Source organism: Hevea brasiliensis, chromosome 10, assembly GCF_030052815.1.
Source record: "Hevea brasiliensis isolate MT/VB/25A 57/8 chromosome 10, ASM3005281v1, whole genome shotgun sequence".
NCBI classification, from domain to species: Eukaryota; Viridiplantae; Streptophyta; class Magnoliopsida; order Malpighiales; family Euphorbiaceae; genus Hevea; species Hevea brasiliensis.
This window is the reverse complement of record NC_079502.1, coordinates 89,308,618-89,328,725: the sequence shown is the minus strand read 5'-3', so window position 1 is coordinate 89,328,725 and position 20,108 is coordinate 89,308,618. Positions and strand designations below refer to the sequence as shown.

The 20,108-nt window shown below is 30.8% G+C and overlaps 3 protein-coding genes across 6 annotated transcripts; 2 read left to right on the top strand and 1 right to left on the bottom strand.

Moving 5' to 3' along the window:
* Positions 1-3,628: 3,628 nt before the first annotated feature.
* Positions 3,629-8,519, top strand: LOC110666646 (haloacid dehalogenase-like hydrolase domain-containing protein At4g39970). Of its 2 annotated transcripts, XR_002497184.2 has the most exons (12): positions 3,645-4,106; positions 4,194-4,287; positions 4,435-4,479; positions 4,574-4,624; positions 5,856-5,930; positions 6,031-6,064; positions 6,648-6,703; positions 6,873-6,932; positions 7,172-7,231; positions 7,341-7,387; positions 7,487-7,620; positions 7,787-8,519. XR_002497184.2 is itself a non-coding variant. In XM_021827216.2 (11 exons), the coding sequence occupies exons 1-11, from the start codon at positions 3,757-3,759 to the stop codon at positions 7,533-7,535; spliced, it is 921 nt and encodes a 306-aa protein (XP_021682908.2). In that variant the 5' UTR covers positions 3,629-3,756; the 3' UTR covers positions 7,536-7,768. The 2 variants fall into 2 exon arrangements, 1 of the variants encoding a protein (XP_021682908.2); XM_021827216.2 differs by lacking the exon at positions 7,787-8,519 and having other exon boundaries at positions 3,629-4,106; positions 7,487-7,768.
* A 116-nt stretch (positions 8,520-8,635) lies between these two features.
* LOC110666644 (linamarin synthase 2) lies at positions 8,636-10,432 on the top strand. Its single transcript, XM_021827212.2, has 2 exons — positions 8,636-9,264; positions 9,385-10,432. Exons 1-2 carry the CDS (start codon positions 8,751-8,753, stop codon positions 10,332-10,334), a joined length of 1,464 nt encoding a protein of 487 aa, XP_021682904.2. The 5' UTR covers positions 8,636-8,750; the 3' UTR covers positions 10,335-10,432.
* A 751-nt stretch (positions 10,433-11,183) lies between these two features.
* Positions 11,184-13,800, bottom strand: LOC110666645 (cyanate hydratase). Of its 3 annotated transcripts, none has more exons than XM_021827214.2 (4): positions 13,438-13,797; positions 13,052-13,123; positions 12,225-12,333; positions 11,184-11,452 (listed from the first exon to the last, which is right to left on the bottom strand). In XM_021827214.2, exons 1-4 carry the CDS (start codon positions 13,749-13,751, stop codon positions 11,405-11,407), a joined length of 543 nt encoding a protein of 180 aa, XP_021682906.2. In that variant the 5' UTR covers positions 13,752-13,797; the 3' UTR covers positions 11,184-11,404. The 3 variants fall into 3 exon arrangements, with proteins under 3 accessions (XP_021682906.2, XP_021682905.2, XP_058010324.1); XM_021827213.2 differs by having other exon boundaries at positions 11,184-11,455; positions 13,438-13,795; XM_058154341.1 differs by lacking the exon at positions 13,052-13,123 and having other exon boundaries at positions 13,438-13,800.
* Between the last annotated feature and the right edge of the window lie 6,308 nt (positions 13,801-20,108).

Here is a 20,108-nt window from a genome sequence, read left to right as displayed (position 1 = left end):
TAAAGGATACTTATTACTTTGCTCAATCAAGATTGAGTTCAGATTTAATGGTATTATCCATTGCATTATCTTTACGCTAAGTACCTTTTTAAATTTGGCCTTTCTAGTCTCCCAATTTAATGAATTGAGATCAACCTCTAGCTCATTTTTCTTTCGATGTTTCTCACCATCATCAACCTTATTTTCACTCTCCTCCCTCTCACTAGGAATTAGACTAAAATCATGAATTGTTGCAAAGTTTGATGGTGTCACCTCTTCTACACGTTTCTTTCCCTGAAGAGGTGACATGGATGGAGAAAAATGGGGCTCTAGTTCTCAAAATGTAACATTCATACTCACAAAAAGTTTTCTAGAATGTGAATAACGCTCATAGCCCTTTTGAGTTGCAAAGTTCCATCAAGCAAACATTTAAATTTTCCTTCTATGGATAAAACATGCATATCCAAATACTTTAGGTGAAACAATATAAGAATTAGTACATTATATGATCTCCAAAGGGCTTTTAAAGTTTAAAGTTTTTAAAGGCAATGGTAATCTGCGGCTCTGTCAATTTTGAGCAAAGAATCAATTTGCCCCTTGAACTTCAATTTGAACTAATTGCCACTTCATTTCAAAAGTTTACACCAATTGAAAACAAATTGAGGCAGTTAGCACACCAGCGTGCAACACACGCAAGGAGCAAAATTGGTGTTTTGTTTAAATTGAAGTGGCAAATAAGTATTTTGTTCAAATTGAAGTGGCAAATTGACTCAAACTGAAATTTTGGGTGCAAATTGAATTTTTGTGCAAAGTTCCAGGGGTTATGGATGCATTTAGCCCCTTAATAGGCTTTTGGAAAATTCATGTTGAACATGAAGGATTAGGTAATTTCTAGAAAATGTCAAATTTTCCTTTCAAGACTCCATTTTGAGAAGTTGTATTCACATAAACAATTTGATGCAAAATCCCATAAAAAATTTAGAGTCAAGAAAGGCACTTTCCATATACTTGGTGCAATTATCAATTCTTAAAATTCACACTTTAATATTGAACTAGGTATATATCATTTTATAAAATAACTTAAAACAGTGAAAACTTCATTTTTTGCATGCATTAGATACACCTAATTAAGTCATCCTACAACAACAATCAATAAAAGAAAGCTAGACAATGATATGTGCCTCATACATCAGAATGAATAGTCATGAGAGGACCAAAACTTTTATTATTCATAGAAGGATAAAAAAATTCTAGTATGGTTTGCAAACTCACAAGTATAAAATTCTATAGAATCCAATTTGTACTGCTTAATTAAATTAGGATACAATCTTTCTAAAAAGATGGGTGGCTTAATCATTTATGCCACTGAATTAATTATTCATTACCAAACATAGAGTCAGTCTCCTAACAAAGCTCTATTTTTAGATGGGGATAGAGAGGTACAACCTTTCTTCTAGCAAATATATGACCATAGCCAATTGTTTTCCATGTGCTCAGATCCTAAAAAATATAATGGGAAGGATACACTTCAACTTTAAAATTATAATCTTTTATGAGTACACTAACAAGTAAAATATAATCTAGAAAAACAGGAATATGAATTGTTGATAGCAAATTTATTGAACGAGCACAATTGATAGAACCTTTTCATTAACTTTATCTTTGCTTTAGCAAGTATAATATATTAGAAAACAATTAGATAAGCCAATCACATGTTTCGTTGCTCCAAAATCTATGATCTAGGAATTATTATGGGGAGAAGAAATGGCTGTTTATACTTGAGTTAGCAAAATTGGAGGAACCCATGGTTGAAGAAGAATCAAGCTGGGACATAAGTTGTCTTAAGGTTTGCAACTCCTCATTGGAAAGTCCTCTTCTATCAATGCGTTCTCTTCCCTTTACAGTCTTTGACACATGTGTTTGTGATCTTGGAGAGCCTATTAGCTTACCACCACAACCCTAGTTGGTCGACTATGAAGTTTCTAGCTGCTCTCTTTAGCATGACGTATGAGTTCTTACCATAAGCCACTCAATTCAGCAAAATATTGCAATATAGTCATCTCAACTTTCTTCGTTTCATGGACCTTCTCTCGAAGCTCGTATATTTAAGCAGCATTGCCAAGCTGAAAAATTTTTGAGCAGCAAGATTTCAATTTTTCTGAGCCCTATATATTAAGCAAAAGATATCCTCAAGCAATTTGAAATTGCTTTGAGTTGATCAATTACAACATAGATAATTTTCAGGTTTCCATTGGCTAAAAGTTGAATCAGCAGGGTTTATCCCCTGAGATATCACTCTTAAAACCTCTAAGCTTGAATGAACAATAAATAAGATCTCAACCGAGCATGGTAATTAGCTCCATCGAGTTTCAGAATACTAATTTCAAGAAAATGGTTGTCACCTGAGTTTCCCATTCTAATTTCTCCAATCTAAATGCTTGACTTTGAATATTCTCTTTTTCGAAATGTTCAGCCATAAATAGTACCTGTGAACCATATCCACGTCCTAATAAATCAAGGGCTCTAATATCATGTTGACAAATAAGATGGGATTTAACTAAATAATTTCTATTGACAAGAGAATGAATTAAATAATTTTTATTGTCTTAATTTTTAAAGTTACAAGACAATCAATTTATACAATAATTTTAAAATAAAAATATTCTAAATTATAATTTTAAAATAAAAATATTCTAAATTAAAAATTAAAGTATATAAAAAATATAAATACTTAATTGTACAATTTAATGAAAAATTCTAATAATAGCTTTAATTAAAAAGTATACAATAAAAAAGTTGTAAATAAGAATATTATCAATTCATTACCTTTTGCATTTTTCAATCAAGTTTTTCAACTTTGGTTTTCATAGTGGTTAAGATACGTGAGATTTGACATTTATTTTTTAGGGTATTTTTTTATTTAATTATTGAGCGCTGCGCTGCGGATAGCAATGGATAGACTACTCATAAAAATCGGCTACCCACAAAAATTAACCTATCCGAACTCAATTAATATTATCAAAATTCGAATTCGTCCCAAATTCAATTAAAATTTATTCTCAACTATCCGAATCTATTCAAAACCTGATTATATAATACTCAAACTAGTCTTATTAGGATTCGATCGAATCAGATATCCATAAAAATTCGATTCAATGTCATCCCTAGATACAGCTAATAGTGAACGTTAATAGTTGATTATAACTAATATGTTATATGTGGTTGGTAAAACTATATGTAATTATTTTCATTAATATATAAAATTACTAATAAAGATTTATATCTTATTATTTATTTTATTATTTTAATAGATATATAATTCTTAATTTATTATACATATATAACAATTAAAAATATAATTTTTTAAAAATATATTTTTTCATGTGTTTACATATTTTTTTGTTATCATATATGAATGAATATTATACCCAATTTAATTATTATTGATAATATTTTTATATTTATTAATATTTTATAATTTTAAATAATTTATTAATATAAAAAATTAATTTAATGACATCCAAATCTAATAATTAATAATTTTTAAAAATAATATAATTTAAATAAAAAAATAAAATCAAATAAGTTAAATAAATATAAATATATAATTTTAAATAATAGTTTGTGCCAAAAAGTAAAAATCCATTGTAAGGCAGAGCGAGTGGCGAGAGCCACACGAACAAAACCCGCCAAATTTCACATCGCAAAAAGGGAAACTCCGAAACGCTCACAGGTTCACATTTCGCAAACAACTGATAAAATCCCCAAAGCCAAGTCATGGCGTCTATGCTCTCATCTCACTCCAATCTCTCTCTGTCTTCTTCTCCTCCTCCATTTTCGCTTTCTCGCAATCTCAACTTCCTCTCTAAATCCCATTCTTTCTGGTTCAGAACCAGAAAGCAAAGGCTGCAATCTCCATCTGTCTTCGCTTCTTCTGCCTCTCTTGAAGCTCTAGTATTCGACTGCGATGGAGTCATTTTGGAATCAGAGCACCTCCACCGCCAAGCTTACAACGATGCTTTTGCTCATTTCAATGTCTGTTGCTCTTCCCGGCCTCTCAATTGGGATCTTGAGTTCTACGATCAGCTCCAGAATCAAATCGGAGGCGGCAAACCCAAAATGAGATGGTCTTTTGCCTCTCTTTCTCTCTAATTCTCTGCTGTTTTATTTTATTTTTCTCTTTTTCTGATTTTTTGTAGTTAATTGATGTATAGGTACTTTAAGGAGCATGGTTGGCCTTCTTCCACTATCTTTGAGACGCCTCCGGAGCATGATGAGAGCCGCGCCAAGTTAATCGATACTCTTCAGGTTTATGTCTTCTGATTTCTTTTCTGGTGAGGGTGGAGAGCTGAGGACTAAATTAAGGAACTTTTGGTGTTGAGTTTAGGATTACTGAATTGTTCTTGTTGTGCAGCTTTTAAATCTGTAAATTCTTTTCCATTTTTGTTGTTGTAGGACTGGAAAACTGAAAGGTACAAAGAAATAATCAAATCTGGAACTGTAAGGACTAAGGAGGCATTTATATTTGTACACTCTGATTTTCATGACTGACTAGTTTCTAGGAATGTTTATTGGTTGATAACTTTTTTATCAGGTGCAACCTCGACCTGGAGTCTTGCGATTGATGGATGAGGTCAAGGCTGCTGTAAGATAATAATTTACCAATTTTGAAAAATAAAACTAATTTTGTCATTGTACATTGTCCATTATATTTGCTAGTGTTTGGTTATTATCTCTTATCACTTTTTTTGAATTTATATATATATATATATATATATATATATATATATATATATATATATATATTATATGTTGGGGGAGGGGGAATGGAACCTAGGTCTCCCAGGTTCAACATATATGCAGTTATTATTAGGCTGTGCCTACCACTGCATATCTCATCACTTGATTTAATGATTGAGCCAAAATTTTTTTGAAGGGGGCCATACAACTCACACAGGCATTGACACACACACACACACACACACACACACACGTGTGTATGTTAATTTTTATATATTTAAATACATTTGTAGAATATTAGTGTAATATTAATCATATACAATAAAATGAAAAGCATGAATTTTTTTATCATATTATTAATTGCAATAAATTTATTTATCTAACCTTATATCAATATATGTGTAAAAGTATCTATTTTTATATCATGTAATCTTTGGTATGATTTTTTTTTTAAATAACATTAATTTTAAAGAATAATTTATTGAGCTAATTCAACTAAATTTCTTATTAATCGAAATATAGTTTATTAATTTGATATTAAATTTGACATTAATAATATCAAATCAACAATTAATGATGTGTGAAAGTTGTTAAAATATCCTTTAAAAGTTTCAAAATTTTATATTTATAACTTTTCCGAACTTTTTAGTGCACTCCTAAAAAATTTTTTACATTAAGAGAAAAGTAAACTGTTAGTTAATACAAAATAATAAAAATTTATACAATTAGACATCAAAATGAAATATAATTTATTAAATCCAACACAAAAAATAATATAAAAAAATAAAAATAAAAGAAACTATCTTCATTTAGGAGTTAGGCTCATTAAACTAAATATTAATTAAGTGAATTTTTTGGCATAAAAGTCAAAAGCTATAATTTAATTTATTAAGCACTACACAAGTGCAAAATTTTTGAAATTAGGGGGCATGGCCACCCCCAGCCTTTTCCTCCCTCTTACTGACTTGATTTTAACTACTGATATTATGGGTTCTGAGAACATCTCTTTGCATTTTGTGATTATTGGCTTTTCTTTTTCCTTGCATTTTCCTGTTATACTATGGTTATTGGAAACTTCTTCTTTGATGGTCTCATATGCTTATGATTGTCATTGGGTTGTCAACTTGCTATTGTAGGGAAAAAAGCTAGCGGTTTGCTCTGCTGCAACTAAAAGTTCAGTCATACTCTGTCTTGAGAACCTTATAGGACTTGTAGGTCCATTGTCTATAACCATAGAATTATAACAATTATCCTCATTTTTATGTTTTACAACATCTGTTGATTTCTTCTTTTGTTTTTTCCTTGTTATAGGAGCGGTTTCAAGGTCTTGACTGCTTCCTTGCAGGTATGTTGATGGCTTTTAAAATGTAGTATGAATAGTAATTTTTGGTTATAGTATATATAATATGCTACTACATGATGGCACCATTTTGGCTTTGTGTTTATTCTCATCTGATCGTGGATTTGCATATGAACATGCGTTTATGCATTTCAGAGACATTAAAATGTTAATTTACGTTCATCTTAAAATTGATGCTTGAGGAGAATTTGTTCTAATTTTTTACTTTAAACTTCAGTAAAGATTCCATCCATTTTTATTTGGGTTATATGCCCATTGCCTGGTCCATTCTGGTCAAATAGGCTTCTGTTATGAACTCTCTGCATTTTTATTATGGCTTCGTTTGGAATAAATCATTTGCAAGAAAAAAATTCAAATGAATTCTCACACAATCATGTTTGATTTCTATTGCTTTGAAAGTGAAATTGTTTTTAAGTTAAAAGGAATTGCATTCTTTCATTGCAAACACGAAAATTGACCAAAAAGCAATATACTAAATTAAATTCTTGTAAAATTCTAGATTCCAAAGAAGGGGTATGAGTTCTTTTTCTTTTTTAATGACTTTGACAGTTATGCTTTTCATTTGCAGGTGATGATGTTAAGGAAAAGAAGCCTGATCCATCGATTTATCTGACAGCTGTTAAGGTAGTTAACATGATAAAATGAAATGATAATTTAGACATGTGAAGCACGAGACAGAGGAAAACAAAAGGAAGAAATGAAGAAGTTTATCTTATGACTGTATACATAAGCACAAGTTCTTTATGTTTTTGGAATTATCAGGATCTGATCCATAAAATTTTATTCCATGCAGAGGCTAGGTGTGTCTAAGAGAGATTGTTTAGTGGTGGAGGATAGTGTCATTGGTCTACAGGTAGATATCATGTTTCTTGACAGTCAGAGAACTATATTTTTTATTTTTATCTTCGAAGAAATCATATTCTGTTCCTCAATGGTCAAAATTCTAGTAACAGTCACTCATTCTAAAGATAGACATGTTTCATTTTAAGTCCATTCCACATTTAGAGATTAAAGATTTGTTCAAAGAAGTGAATAATGAATTATCAAGTTCTTAAAAGAGAAGGAAGAAAAACCAAACATTCTTGTATGCAGGCAGCAAAAAGTGCTGGGATGTCATGTGTGATTACTTATACATCTTCAACAGCTGACCAAGTCAGTACTTTCAATCTTTAGCTATCCTAAACAAGACATTTTCTGCACATTATAGAACCTGATAGCCAGATATATTAATTCATCTAATGTTAACTTCTAATCAATTCAGGATTTTAAAGATGCCATTGCAATTTACCCTGATCTAAGTAATGCGAGGTGAGCTGTCTATTTTATTTTTTGGTGTTATATACACATAATTCCACCCTTTATTTCTGCAGCTGATATTCATTCATCTTGTTCTTACCATTCATACAGATTAAAAGACTTAGAGTTATTGCTTCAAAGTGTTGTCGCTGCCAGCTAGGAAATTCAGCATATTGCTTGGAATTAATATCTTCATTTTTGCAGCTTTATGAAATTGTCCTTTGCCATAAAACATTCATTTGAAGGTATCATATTCAAAATTTCCTTTCAAAGAATTCTTCTTTGTTTATCCCTGAGAAAAATTAAATTATAATCAAGAAAACATTCATGAATCCTATATTTTTTTGGTTTTTATCTGTAAGATGTTACTCTTATAGGGCTCATACTTTCTTACTCTCTCTGTTTGTATAGTTTACATCCATAATCACAAGTTGTATGTTCTAGTGCCAGAAGCTTGACTTCTATACCTGATCTTCACTTGCAACAGTTATAACATAACAAAGAGGTAGGATATTTCATTTGTTTTGGAAATTTGATTAATGTTTAGCACACCCATAACCGTGTATTAATGTTTATGTAACTTAATCATTTATCAAATAAAAAAATATTTTTTTTTCCTTAAGTGACAATTGTCATAGCACTTGACATATACTACCTAACATATAGGTTTGTGCCAGCGTAGTGTTAAAATAACCGCTGGATTTATCCAGACTTCTAGGATGGTTGTACCTTTCCACTACATGAAAACGCCACTGGCTAGGGATAAACTGAGTTTTATGCGCATAATTATTTATTCAAGCCTATTGCATGATGAGCTGAGCACATCCCATACGTGGCCTTGACTGAATTTAGGAAATCCAATTCAATTTGAAGATCTCTTTCAATAGCTTAGTGTGACAAAAGAACAACAAAGTGGCGAGCAAGTGAAGATAGAAGAAATAAGTAAATTCTAATCATTCACTGTGTTTATAAATTATTGATCAACAACGGTAAAGGGCGGAGCTATGGCTCCACCAGTAAAGCCAATTGACTGCAATGAAATACCAATAGATTATTGATAAATAATTTTTTTTTATAAGCATGTAATGAATGATATAATTAAATATTATATATTTCTTTCAAAACAAAATTTAATAAATTGAAATTTTGGCATATTTTATTAATATATATTTATTTATTTTCTAATGAAATAATATTTTTTAAAATATTTTTTAAAAAAAAATATTTTATAAATACATGAAAATAAAATTATTTACCCACTTATAAAAAATTATGGCTTTGCGACTGACAACAGTCATGAGGGTCCACATCACACATCCTAGTATAGGAGCCACAAAAGCTTGGAAAGCTTTCAGAGTCATCTCTTAGCTAAAAAATGGGTTCAGCTGGAGGCCGTAAACCCCATGCTGTATGCATACCATATCCATCTCAAGGCCATGTTACTCCGGTGATGCAACTAGCCAAGCTTCTGCACTCAACAGGCTTCCACATAACCTTTGTTAACACCGAGTTCAACCATCGACGACTAATTCAGTCTAGAGGACCAGACTCCGTTAAGGGCCTGCCGGATTTCCGATTTGAGACTATAACAGATGGGATGCCACCATCTGATCATCTTGATGCGACGCAGGATGTTCCATCCTTGTGTGATTCAACCAGGAAGTACTGTTTGGCTCCATTTAGAGAGCTACTAAACAAGTTAAATTCATCATCCTCTGGGGTGCCCCCTGTTTCCTGCATAATTTCAGATGGAGTCATGAGCTTTGGTATAAAGGCTGCAGAAGAATTAAGCATACCCCAGGTTCAATTATGGACTGCCTCAGCTTGTAGCTTCATGTGTTATTTGCACTTCAGTGAACTCAAACGAAGAGGCATCGTCCCACACACAGGTACATGTACTTTCTTGATCTTTCTTGAGTTAATTCTAAACAATAGCATCAGTCAATCTTTGGATCTCTCACATCCCAAGTACTGCGATGAATGAAACTTTTGTTCTTTCATTGTTTCAGTGAAAAATTTCCTAAATGACAGCATAAGCGAAAACCCAATTGATTGGATCCCTGGAATGACTAACATCCGTCTAAAGGATATGCCAACTTTTGTCAGAACTACCAATGATGAAATAATGTTTGATTTCATGGGATCAGAAGCAGAGAACTGCTTGAACTCTTCTGCAATTGTCTTCAACACCTTCGACGAGTTCGATCATGAAGTTTTAGAAGCAATAATTGCTTGTAAGTTTCCTCGCATTTACACAATAGGTCCACTATCTTTGCTTGAAAGACAAATGCCTGAAAGTGAATTTAAGTCAATTGCTTCAAGTTTATGGAAAGAAGATTCAAACTGCCTTGAATGGCTAGATAAAAGAAAACATAACTCTGTTGTATATGTAAATTATGGTAGCGTAGCAATGATAACAGAGAGACACTTGAAAGAGCTTGCATGGGGACTTGCAAATAGTAAACACCCATTTCTATGGATAATTAGACAAGATGTAGTAATGGGTGATTCTGCAATTTTGCCTGAAGAATTTCTTGAGCACATCAATGATAGAGGACTGCTAGCAAGTTGGTGTCCACAAGATCAAGTGCTTGCACATCCTGCAGTTGGTGTTTTCCTAACGCATTGCGGATGGAATTCTATGATGGAAACTGTTAGTCACGGCGTGCCAATAGTCTGTTGGCCTTTCTTCGCCGATCAACATACAAATTGCCGATATGCATGCTCTAAATGGGGGATTGGCATGGAGGTCAATCACAATATAAATAGGAATGAAATTGAAGGTATAGTTAAGGAAATGATAGAAGGGCACAAGGGAAAGCAACTGAGGGAGAAGGCACTAGAATGGAAAAGGAAAGCAGAAGCAGCTACAGATATTGGAGGATCATCTTACAATAACTTCAGTAGACTCATTAAGGAAGCTCTCAATTGCGGTGGCCATGCAAAGCAGGAGTATTGAAATGAGGGACAATATTTCAGTTTCAGCTTCAAGTTTCTTTGTGAATAAATGTTCTTAGTTTCAATTTCAGTATAAAAGCATCATTTCATTCATGTTCATTAACTTCTCTCTCGAGTCTTAACTACAATTTATAATAAAATTTTAAAATTTATATTTTAATAAAATCATAAAGACATTAAATTAATAATTCAATGTTTGAATTCTTACATCATAATGCAATAAATCAAACTTTAACAAGCCTGGCCTTTCAAATATTTCATGTAAGAGAAAAAGGAATAATAATCAGATCAGTATTAATACTAGATCTTAGATCTTCATAAAATTTCAGGTAGATTTTATACCACAGAGGTTCCATGCTTACATTGTCCATACGAACAATTTTGATTACAAAAAAAAAATCTATTTCCTTCATTCAGCAATCCTAAAATAGTTTCAGTCAGTTGTGTTTCCTGCAACTGATTACAATAGGATGGATATGAGGACATCTTGGAGAATAGTTGACAAGGCCAGATAATGAAGACAGTAACCACAGTATCATTATGATGATGAAATGTCAGTGCAACTGCAAATGACAATAATAATAGAAATATGGATTTTGCGTGATGATAGCAGCAGCCATGACACTGTCATGGTTTTCGATGGTCAAATGCAGCAAGGCCGGTTCAAGATGGGAATGATAGATATCATGTCAAAAAAAACTAAGGGGAAAGCCTACATGAATGATGAATGCCATGTAAAGAAATAGTGGCATTGTAGGGAATGAGATTACTACATTTCATGGACATAATAACACCATCTACTCCCTGAAAATTTTCATGAGTCTGCTTTAATCATGTGGTGCCAGTGTAATTTATTCAAAGTTCTGCAACCTTTTATTCCTTCCTAAGCCCATAGTATGAACAACTACGGATACAATTTTATATTGGCCATCACTAGTAGCCCAATCCAAGTACAACAAGTTGATACCTACATATCATTTAACAAATTAAGATAAGACTTACTACAGTAAGTTCATACACACATTAAAGAAGAGAAGGGATTGTTTGCATATTCATCAACATCAGGATTCATTAACTTCCATTCGCCTCAGTCTTGACTCTTGAAGCCATGTGCTCTGACTTCTACAAGAAAAAACAAAATAATCAACTGGATGACTTTCTAATCAGCCAAATGAAAACATAGGCCCAATTTAGTTTATAGAAAGAACTGTAGCAGAATTCCAGAAAACACTACATATAGCATGTGCATATACAGTCGAAAATTTGTTCAATATCTTGACTGGTTAAGGAAAGTATCCATTTCTTTTCCTACTAGCTAGCTGTTCTTTATTTTTTATATATAGTGAGGGGATGATTGAATGCTGTTGCAGGACAATATCAAAAATTTAACTCACACCCTATTCAATGCATATGAAAATATGCTGAAAACTGCAAAACATATATATTTCTTTTATCTACTTTTCACAAAAAGTAGGACAACCTATCATCAACCATATAAGCCATACTTCCTTCTGAGCAGTTATTCAGTACTCCCAGTGTACAACAAAATAGCACACCATGCACTCATATACATGTGGAACCACTAGACAATTGTGGAAGGTGAATCCCACATTCATATGACAGAGGATTCATTATTTTCTGATACACCTGGAAAAATGAATAACATTCCTTCCAGGAAATGTTCAGTCACAGAACTGCTTTAATTATAAAAGCATAATGCAAGTAGTGCTGGGGACAGATACTTCTCACAAAGATCAGTTTGACCTTTGGTTGCTGAACACAAGATTTGCATGCTGCTACTATAATTCAGTGTTATTTTGTCAACAAAATTGAGTCCAGATACATGAATCTATGTTTCCTTTCTAGTCATACAGTATTAAAGTCAACAAACCTGCTCAGTATATGGCAAATACTTCCCATTAAATGTCAAAACAACACGATCGTTTCCATCCAGACCTTTCACTTTATCAACAGAGCAGTAGAAATCTATGGCCGACATGCTGACTCAAAAGAAAAGTAGATAACAAAATTAATGAGTAAATTAAGTTGATAGCAAATAACTTTATGCTTAGATGCATAAAATGGCAGAAATCTAGCTGCACATGTCACATAATAATTTATGTAATCATGATTACCTTTTTTTTTTACTTTATTACTGATTTTTACTTCCAACACCACCATTATTCCCATTGTTGCCACCACCACCGACAAATAAACTACTGAATATAGGGGAAAAATTTGTAGTATGATTACATTAACTTTTATTTTCGCAGCCAAGCATAGGATTAGAATTGCCATGACACTAGATTCTCATTCCATTTCTTTCTAGTTATACTACATTATATTACATCCTACCAAACATAACCTAAGCATATCATCAATGCATATGCAATAACACAAAGAACTGTAACACACAAGAGGCAGATACAAGGGAATCTTGGAATGCTCTGCTAGCTTCAAAAATAAAACAAGGAAGTTAATTTAGCCTGCATGAACCATGCTAAAAGCCAAGTGTAGAATCTTCTATCCTCTAAATCATATCTTGATATTTGGGGCCTGAATTTCAAAGGGTAAGGCCGACTAAACAAGAAATTACAATCACATAGTTGCCCTCAGCAAGGAATCTTAAGATTTCCAACTCCTATTTTAAAATCCAAGTTAGAATTATAAAAAAATAATAAAAAAAGAAGAAAAAAAAATCATGACAATAAAACTTACATGCCATCACCAAACTCCTCATTGATAATTTCCTTTATGCTTTCACCAAAATGCATAACTGCTTCATTCAACCTATCCAAAAAAAAAAAAAAAACCTCAAATATTAAATGAAAAACACTAGATAAATGAACAAACAAATGTTTCCAGCATCAAGATTTATGAAAAACAAATTCCTTGATCCATGTGCTTGAATTACTAATAAGCAATTCTACAATCTTTATAAAATGAACGCTACAAGTATAACAACGAAACAATAACAAAAGAGGTAGAAACTAGGAGCCGCAATTTGAGTATCACCCACCCATGAAATCTCTACTTCCTAATCACAAAAAAGAAAGTGAAACAAGCAAGCGAATTGAAATAGTGAGATAAGGATGAAAACCCACCTGTAAACAGTTGGTTCTTGGATCAAGTTAGGGTCGTAGGACCTCAGGGGTGGTTTAGTCATCTCCTGAAGCAGATCATCAGTGAGTTCAGGCAGTGCAGCTCGTAGATTTGGGGCGGTATCGGGCTTGAGTTGGGCCTGGCGTCTCAATAACTGAGCAACGTAGACGTTGGTGAGGCCAGTCTCCTCCGCAATCTGAGTGTAGGTCTTGCAGGATCTCCGTTTCACAGCCAGCAGGCGGCTGCATATGTTGGCTTTGGTCTGTCCCATTTCAGAAGGAGTCAACACGGTCGACATTTTTCTGTTTCTGTCCATACTCTGGAAGTGATAGAATCCCAAAGATAAAAGCGAAACATCGAAATTTTATTAGTTGAAATTTTTTTGCTTTATTAATTTTAATTTAAATCTGCACACGTAGCCTTTCCTTTTTCTTTTTCTTTTCTTCTTATCAAAATTTTCACTTTTACATTTTAATTAAATTATTATTATTATTATTATTGAACAATTTTTTATTTTAATTATTGACCATCTAAATAATTTTCTCATAATTGAGACCACCTAGCAGGACTATCTAGTCCAACCTTCAATACCTCTTCCTTTTTTTTTTTTATCAGAGACCACCTAGCATCCCACAGCTTTTGATTACAGACAACTCTAGGCTCGAGCCGGGTAGGACCACAAGGGCGGCATGGCTCTCCCTCCTGAGTTTTAACGCTGATGCATACCCAGGGACTCGAACTCAAGACCAATAGACTCTTCATTCAACAATAGTGGAATAACAAGTTACTTTTGAAATCCTACCAGCCTTTATTCCCTAATGAAAAATATAAAAATATACTCACCTTCATTTTATTATTGGCACCCTCAAATTTAACTATACTTTATTATTATATTTTTTAATGTATAACATTGATTTTTTCAAAATATAGAAATAATTATTATAATTAATTTTTTAAATTAATTTTATATTTGACATTAACCTCTAAAAATTTTATTTAGTGAATTATTTATTTAATTAGCCGATTTTAAGTAAAAAAATAATATGTGTATATATATATTAAATAAAATTTGAAAGAAATAAATAAATTAAAAACAATTTCAAAAAATAAATTTTAATAATTAAGACATTTTACAATTATATTAATACATTAAAAATGATGATTATAAATTAAGGATATTTTTATTTTTATTTATGCTACCTAATAAAATTGAAACATAAAAATATTTATATATATATATATTTCAAACTTTTATATATAATTTAAAATATTCAAAAAAAATTTTAATTAGTTACATAGCTTTTTTTTTAAATAAATTACATAATTACTTGAATTCTTTATATATATATTAATTTAAAATATAAAATTGACTCAATTTTATTTTTTAATAATTTTAATAAAAATTTATTGAAAATTATCAAAAATTTTATATATTATATATATTTTAAAAGCTTTTATAAAATTTAATGCATTAACTTATAATATTTAAAAGCATTTAATTTCATTATTATATTAGTCCCTTAAAAAAATTTTTCTAGCTCAACCCTTGATTAAATTGATTATGCACACTAAATAGTAATTTGAATAGATAAAGTAAATTAAATGCATCTAATGGAATGAATAAATTTTTTATTTTAAATCGAAATTTTTAAATGAGTGCATACAATTATTATAAATTTGTTATTATATAATAATAGATATAATAATTTTTAATTAAATATCTGCTATAAAATTTATGTAAAAAATTAATATTTTTATTATTTCAATTATGTTATATTTTAATTAATTAATTAATTATATATAAATTTTATAATAAATATTTAGAATTTTTAAATTAGTAAATTGATAAAATGGGTAATAACTGCATCTATAAAAATATAATAATTTTAATCTTTTTAGTTTGTAAGGGTAATTGCCAACATCTAATTATTGATTGTCTATATGATTAACATGTGGTTTGTAATTGAATGCAATCATTGAATTAAAAACTAAAATTTAGATACTAATAATATATCATTAATCAATCAAAACAATTAAAAACATTTTTCCTGACTAAAAAAAATTAAAAACAAATTGTTATAATTAAAAATATTAAATTTAGTTTGAATTCGTACATAAATTCCAAAAATTATATATATGTGTGTGGGATAAATTAATATTTTGAATTCCTTAGATCTTTCTATTATTTGTGTCAGGACTCGATTCCATGAGCCAGATAGTAAGCCTTATTGTTCCCAATCCCACAATTTAGGTCAATAATTTAGGCCCAACATGTATATAAAATAATTTAAATTAAACTATTATAATTTTATCTTAGACTAACTTAACTCAATAATTATCGAAAATTAAAATTATAATAGTTTAATTTAAATTATTTTATATGCATGTTGGGCCTAAATTGTGGGTCTGATGGGTTTGGGAACAGTAAGACATATTATTGATTTCGGGAGCTTTATACTGACCCAAATCTTAATGTTGGTCCAAATCTTAATGTTGATCCGACCCATGGAATCGAGTCGTGACAATTTGGTAGTTGGTTTTGGGAATTTATCAATTATATTAGTTATTTATCTATCATGCACGAAAAGATTAATATATTCTCACGGTTAATTAATTCACCCCATGCCTTTTCCTGATCGCTCTCCCTCTCCCTTACAACCCTACAGTCTCCATCAACCATCACCACCGTCACCTGGCCTCTCTCTCCTTCTCCCAATCCCATTGTCCCTCTCACCCCACCCTCATGGCCTACCTCAAAACCTAGAAACAAGGAGCCTTTGCCTCTCCTCCTTCTTATCCGTGACCACCATGCTGCCTTTGACACCCTTTCTGCACGAGCCATCCTCTCTCATGGTTGATGAAGAAAGCACTTCTGAAAGAAAACAAAATGAGGACAAGTGGAAATGTGATAATTGTTCGAAGAAAATTTTAAATTTCAATAACAGAGTGCCACATGTCTTTTTAGCTTGTAAACTTTATTTAGTGATTTTTAAATTAAATTAATTGCACTAAATCAATCCATTTAAATAGGTTATTGCTAAAACATTCTAATATTTACATTTATTGCTAATTTTATTTAAAACTTTCAATTTTGACCGATTTAATTGTAATGAAATGAAATTTTATCCAAAATCTAAATTCTAATTTAGGGGTTTTGACTTTTGATACCTAGGTAGCCGAATGTTTCCTTTTCTTACTCATTTTATCAAAACTTTTTAATTTTAGACAATTAAACTAAATTTTTTAAAATTAAAGAAATTTCATCCAACACCCAAATGAAAATTTGGTAACTTACAATTAATTTAGTATCTGAGATTTGAAAAAACTTTTAGTTCTTATATTTTCAAAACCAAGTAATTTAGTATTTGAGATTTGATAAAACATATAATTTAGTCCTTTAAGTTAAACATTATGGTTAAATAGCAAAATAAATATATTATTCTTCTTAAAATTAATTCTTCTTCATATCAAAAATTTTCTAAAATTGTTTTGGAATTTTTCTTAAGTTTTCCAATATATGTTTTTTAGATTTTAATCAATGAAATTTTAATTTATTGAAATAAAATGAAAAAAAAACTCTCACCTTGGAAAAACAAAGATCTAGTTAGGTTGGGTTTACGAGTTGTGACTCGATCTGCGATCTCTCCTTGTAACTTTGATTTTCATGTTTTTAGCGGTTATGGGTTTGTCTAGGGATGGGCTGGTGGATGGAGGGACTTAGTTATAGGTTTTGCCAAATCTCAGGAACTAAATTGCTTGGTTTTGAAAATATAGGGACCAAGTTATAAGTTTTGCGAAACCTCAGGGATTAAATTGTAATTTACCTATTAAAATCGGGTGATAAAATTGGGTGTTTGATAAAATTTCTTCAATTTTGAAAGATTTGATTTACTTGTCCAAAATTAAAAAGTTTAGATAAAATGAACAACAAATATAAAGGTTTGGATTTTTTCAGCCAATTGAATTAAGTGATGAGCTGGATTAATTTATTAAAAAATGTTGCATGGCATGTGCACGCGGCTATCCAAGTAATAAAAGTTAAAATTCTCAAATTAGATTATGAGTTTTGGATAAAATTTTTTTAATTTTGAAAGTCAAGTTTAAATTATCTAAAATTAAAAGTTTTGGATAAAATGAGCAAAATACGTAAAGGTTTGGATTTATTCTGCTAATTGGCAATTTAAATATTGTCATATATAATATAAGCGGCCAAATAAGACATGCCATGTTACTTATTAAAAAGGGAACAAGTTGACTAATAAAATTGTGACATTTGTAAATGACAAGTGGGGCATCTCCTCTCAAATTCACTATAAATAGCGGTGCCCTACTCTTTGAAAAGATCATAGAAAAAGATTAGAAGATCAAGCCTCAAGCCAGCGAAAAAGATCAGAAGATCAAGCCTCAAGCCAGCGAAATTCTATTCAAGGCAGATCTTTTATTCAAGCAATAAGACTATCCAAATACTATAAGTCCTTCTCCAAATCAAAGAGGTCTTCCCCATTGATTCAAGAACAAGCTCTCCAAACCCTTGAATCATACACTTTAAAGGAAAGAATCAAAGGATTGAATTTCTTTGTTTAAAAAATTCTCCATTAGAGGTTGTATCCCGCTCTTTTATTAAGTTCATACAAATTGATATTTGTTCACCTTTTTCTTGTGTTTAGATTCTTGACATGAAATTTATGTGTACACTTAATTGAAGATTTAAGGAACATAAGAGTATAAATGCAATTGTGGAACTCTGCTTTCAAGGTTTCCATTCAATCTTGTGTTTGATTTCTAATTTTTCAAGTGAGTTTGTGTATTTGAAGGTGATTTCTTTATTGTTTAGGAGGGATAACTTCATCATGAATAAATCCTTTTGTGATGCTTTAGTAAAGGAGAGCGTTAGAACTCAAATCTTTTGTTGGACTTTTGCAATTTATTGATTGAAATTCTGCAATTTGTTAGGAAACTGAAATTCTTTTGTTGCAATTCGTTAGAGAATTGAAATTCTTTTCTTGGATTTATGCAATTTGCTGAATTTATTTTATGCAATTTGTTCAGTTTCGATTTGCTTTGTAGAAAGAAAAATGGAGAAGATATAAATGAGGAGAGTGAGGGAAAGAGAGTTACGGAGACAAAAATGGGAGGAGAGAGAGGGAAGGATAAAGATAAAAAAAAGGAAAATTATGAAGTGCCATAAAAGGGAAGGGTAAAGTTGGAATTTAAAATTTTTCTCTTACCTTAGACCACCTTGCATAGAATTGACTAGTAGCAAAAATATAGGTAAATTATATAAATAGTATCTCAATTTAGAGGTATGTAATAGTAAGATATTTAAATTTTAATTTGTAATATAAAACCTCATTATCTTTAATTTTGAGTAATATAAAACTCTTGTGATTTTCAGTGGCTAGTTACCAGATTATTTATGCTGACATGTCATTATAAAATTAAAAAAAAAAAACATTTTCATGGATTGATAGTTTCTTGTAAATAGATTTTAGATTGTTGAAGTGTCGATCTGTACAAATTGAATCTTTAAAATTATGAGTAGAGAGAGAACAACTATTTTGTTTCTTGATAAGTGTCAAATTAATAGAGAAAAAATGTAATTCTTTTATTCTAACAAGTGCCACGTTAGCAAAAATAACTTAGAAGCCAGATATTGAAGGTCACGAGCAGTTTTATATTACTTAAATCAAAGATCGTGAAATTTTATATTATAAATTAAAATTTAAATATCTTGTTATTATATATTCTTAAATTGAGATATATAATTCATCAGTAAAAATATGAAAATTTAGATAGAGGAAAAAGTTAGACTAACTAATGTAATGATCAAAATTCATGGACAACTATCACATAATTGAAAAAGCTAGGGATCAGAGTGATATATCTAAATATAAAAATTAATTTGACAAAAAAGGTGGTTCTTAGTATTTGCCATATTACTTATGTATTTTGACATTTACAATAAAAACTTCATAGTTTTAATTTTGTCTATTAAATTAGATGGTCTTTTCCTCTAATTTTTCTCTTATTTAACCATTGATAATAACCGAAAAGACCAAAATACCCTCCCTAGTAATACAATCATCCCTCCCTATGAAGGAACGGAAGCGCGAAAAGCACAAGTTTATACCATTGAATTCAAAAATTTTCACCCAGGGTCACATGTATCATGCAAGATTTATTTTTTTATCTATTTGATTTCAATGATAAACAACATATTAAAACTCTTTTAATATGTTTTTGGATCTGTATTTGCCATTTAAGATTTTAAAATTAATCAGATTAATTTTAGAACCCTAGATTAAATCAAGAATGACTACACTAACCTCTTGATACATTGCAGCGTGTCTGCGCCTTTGAGATTCGTCTTCAGGACACCAGATGTTGTCCCTCTAGCTTGTCCACACCAAGAACACCTATGGTAGCCCTTGAACAGCTTCTAAAGCTTTTTCTATTAATTAGAAATTCAAGTTCTGCCTTTTAAGAGATTAGAGATGTAAACAAAACACTAGAAACAATTTCTAGTGTTCTTAATTCAAGAGATTGATGGCTAATCTCTTTGAATTGATGAGAGATGAAGAAGAATAAATGAAAAGCGTCAAAGTGGCGTGACAAAGGAGAGGAGTGGCTGCTGGTTGCTTTTCTTTTCATAACAACACTTAAATAGCTAGGT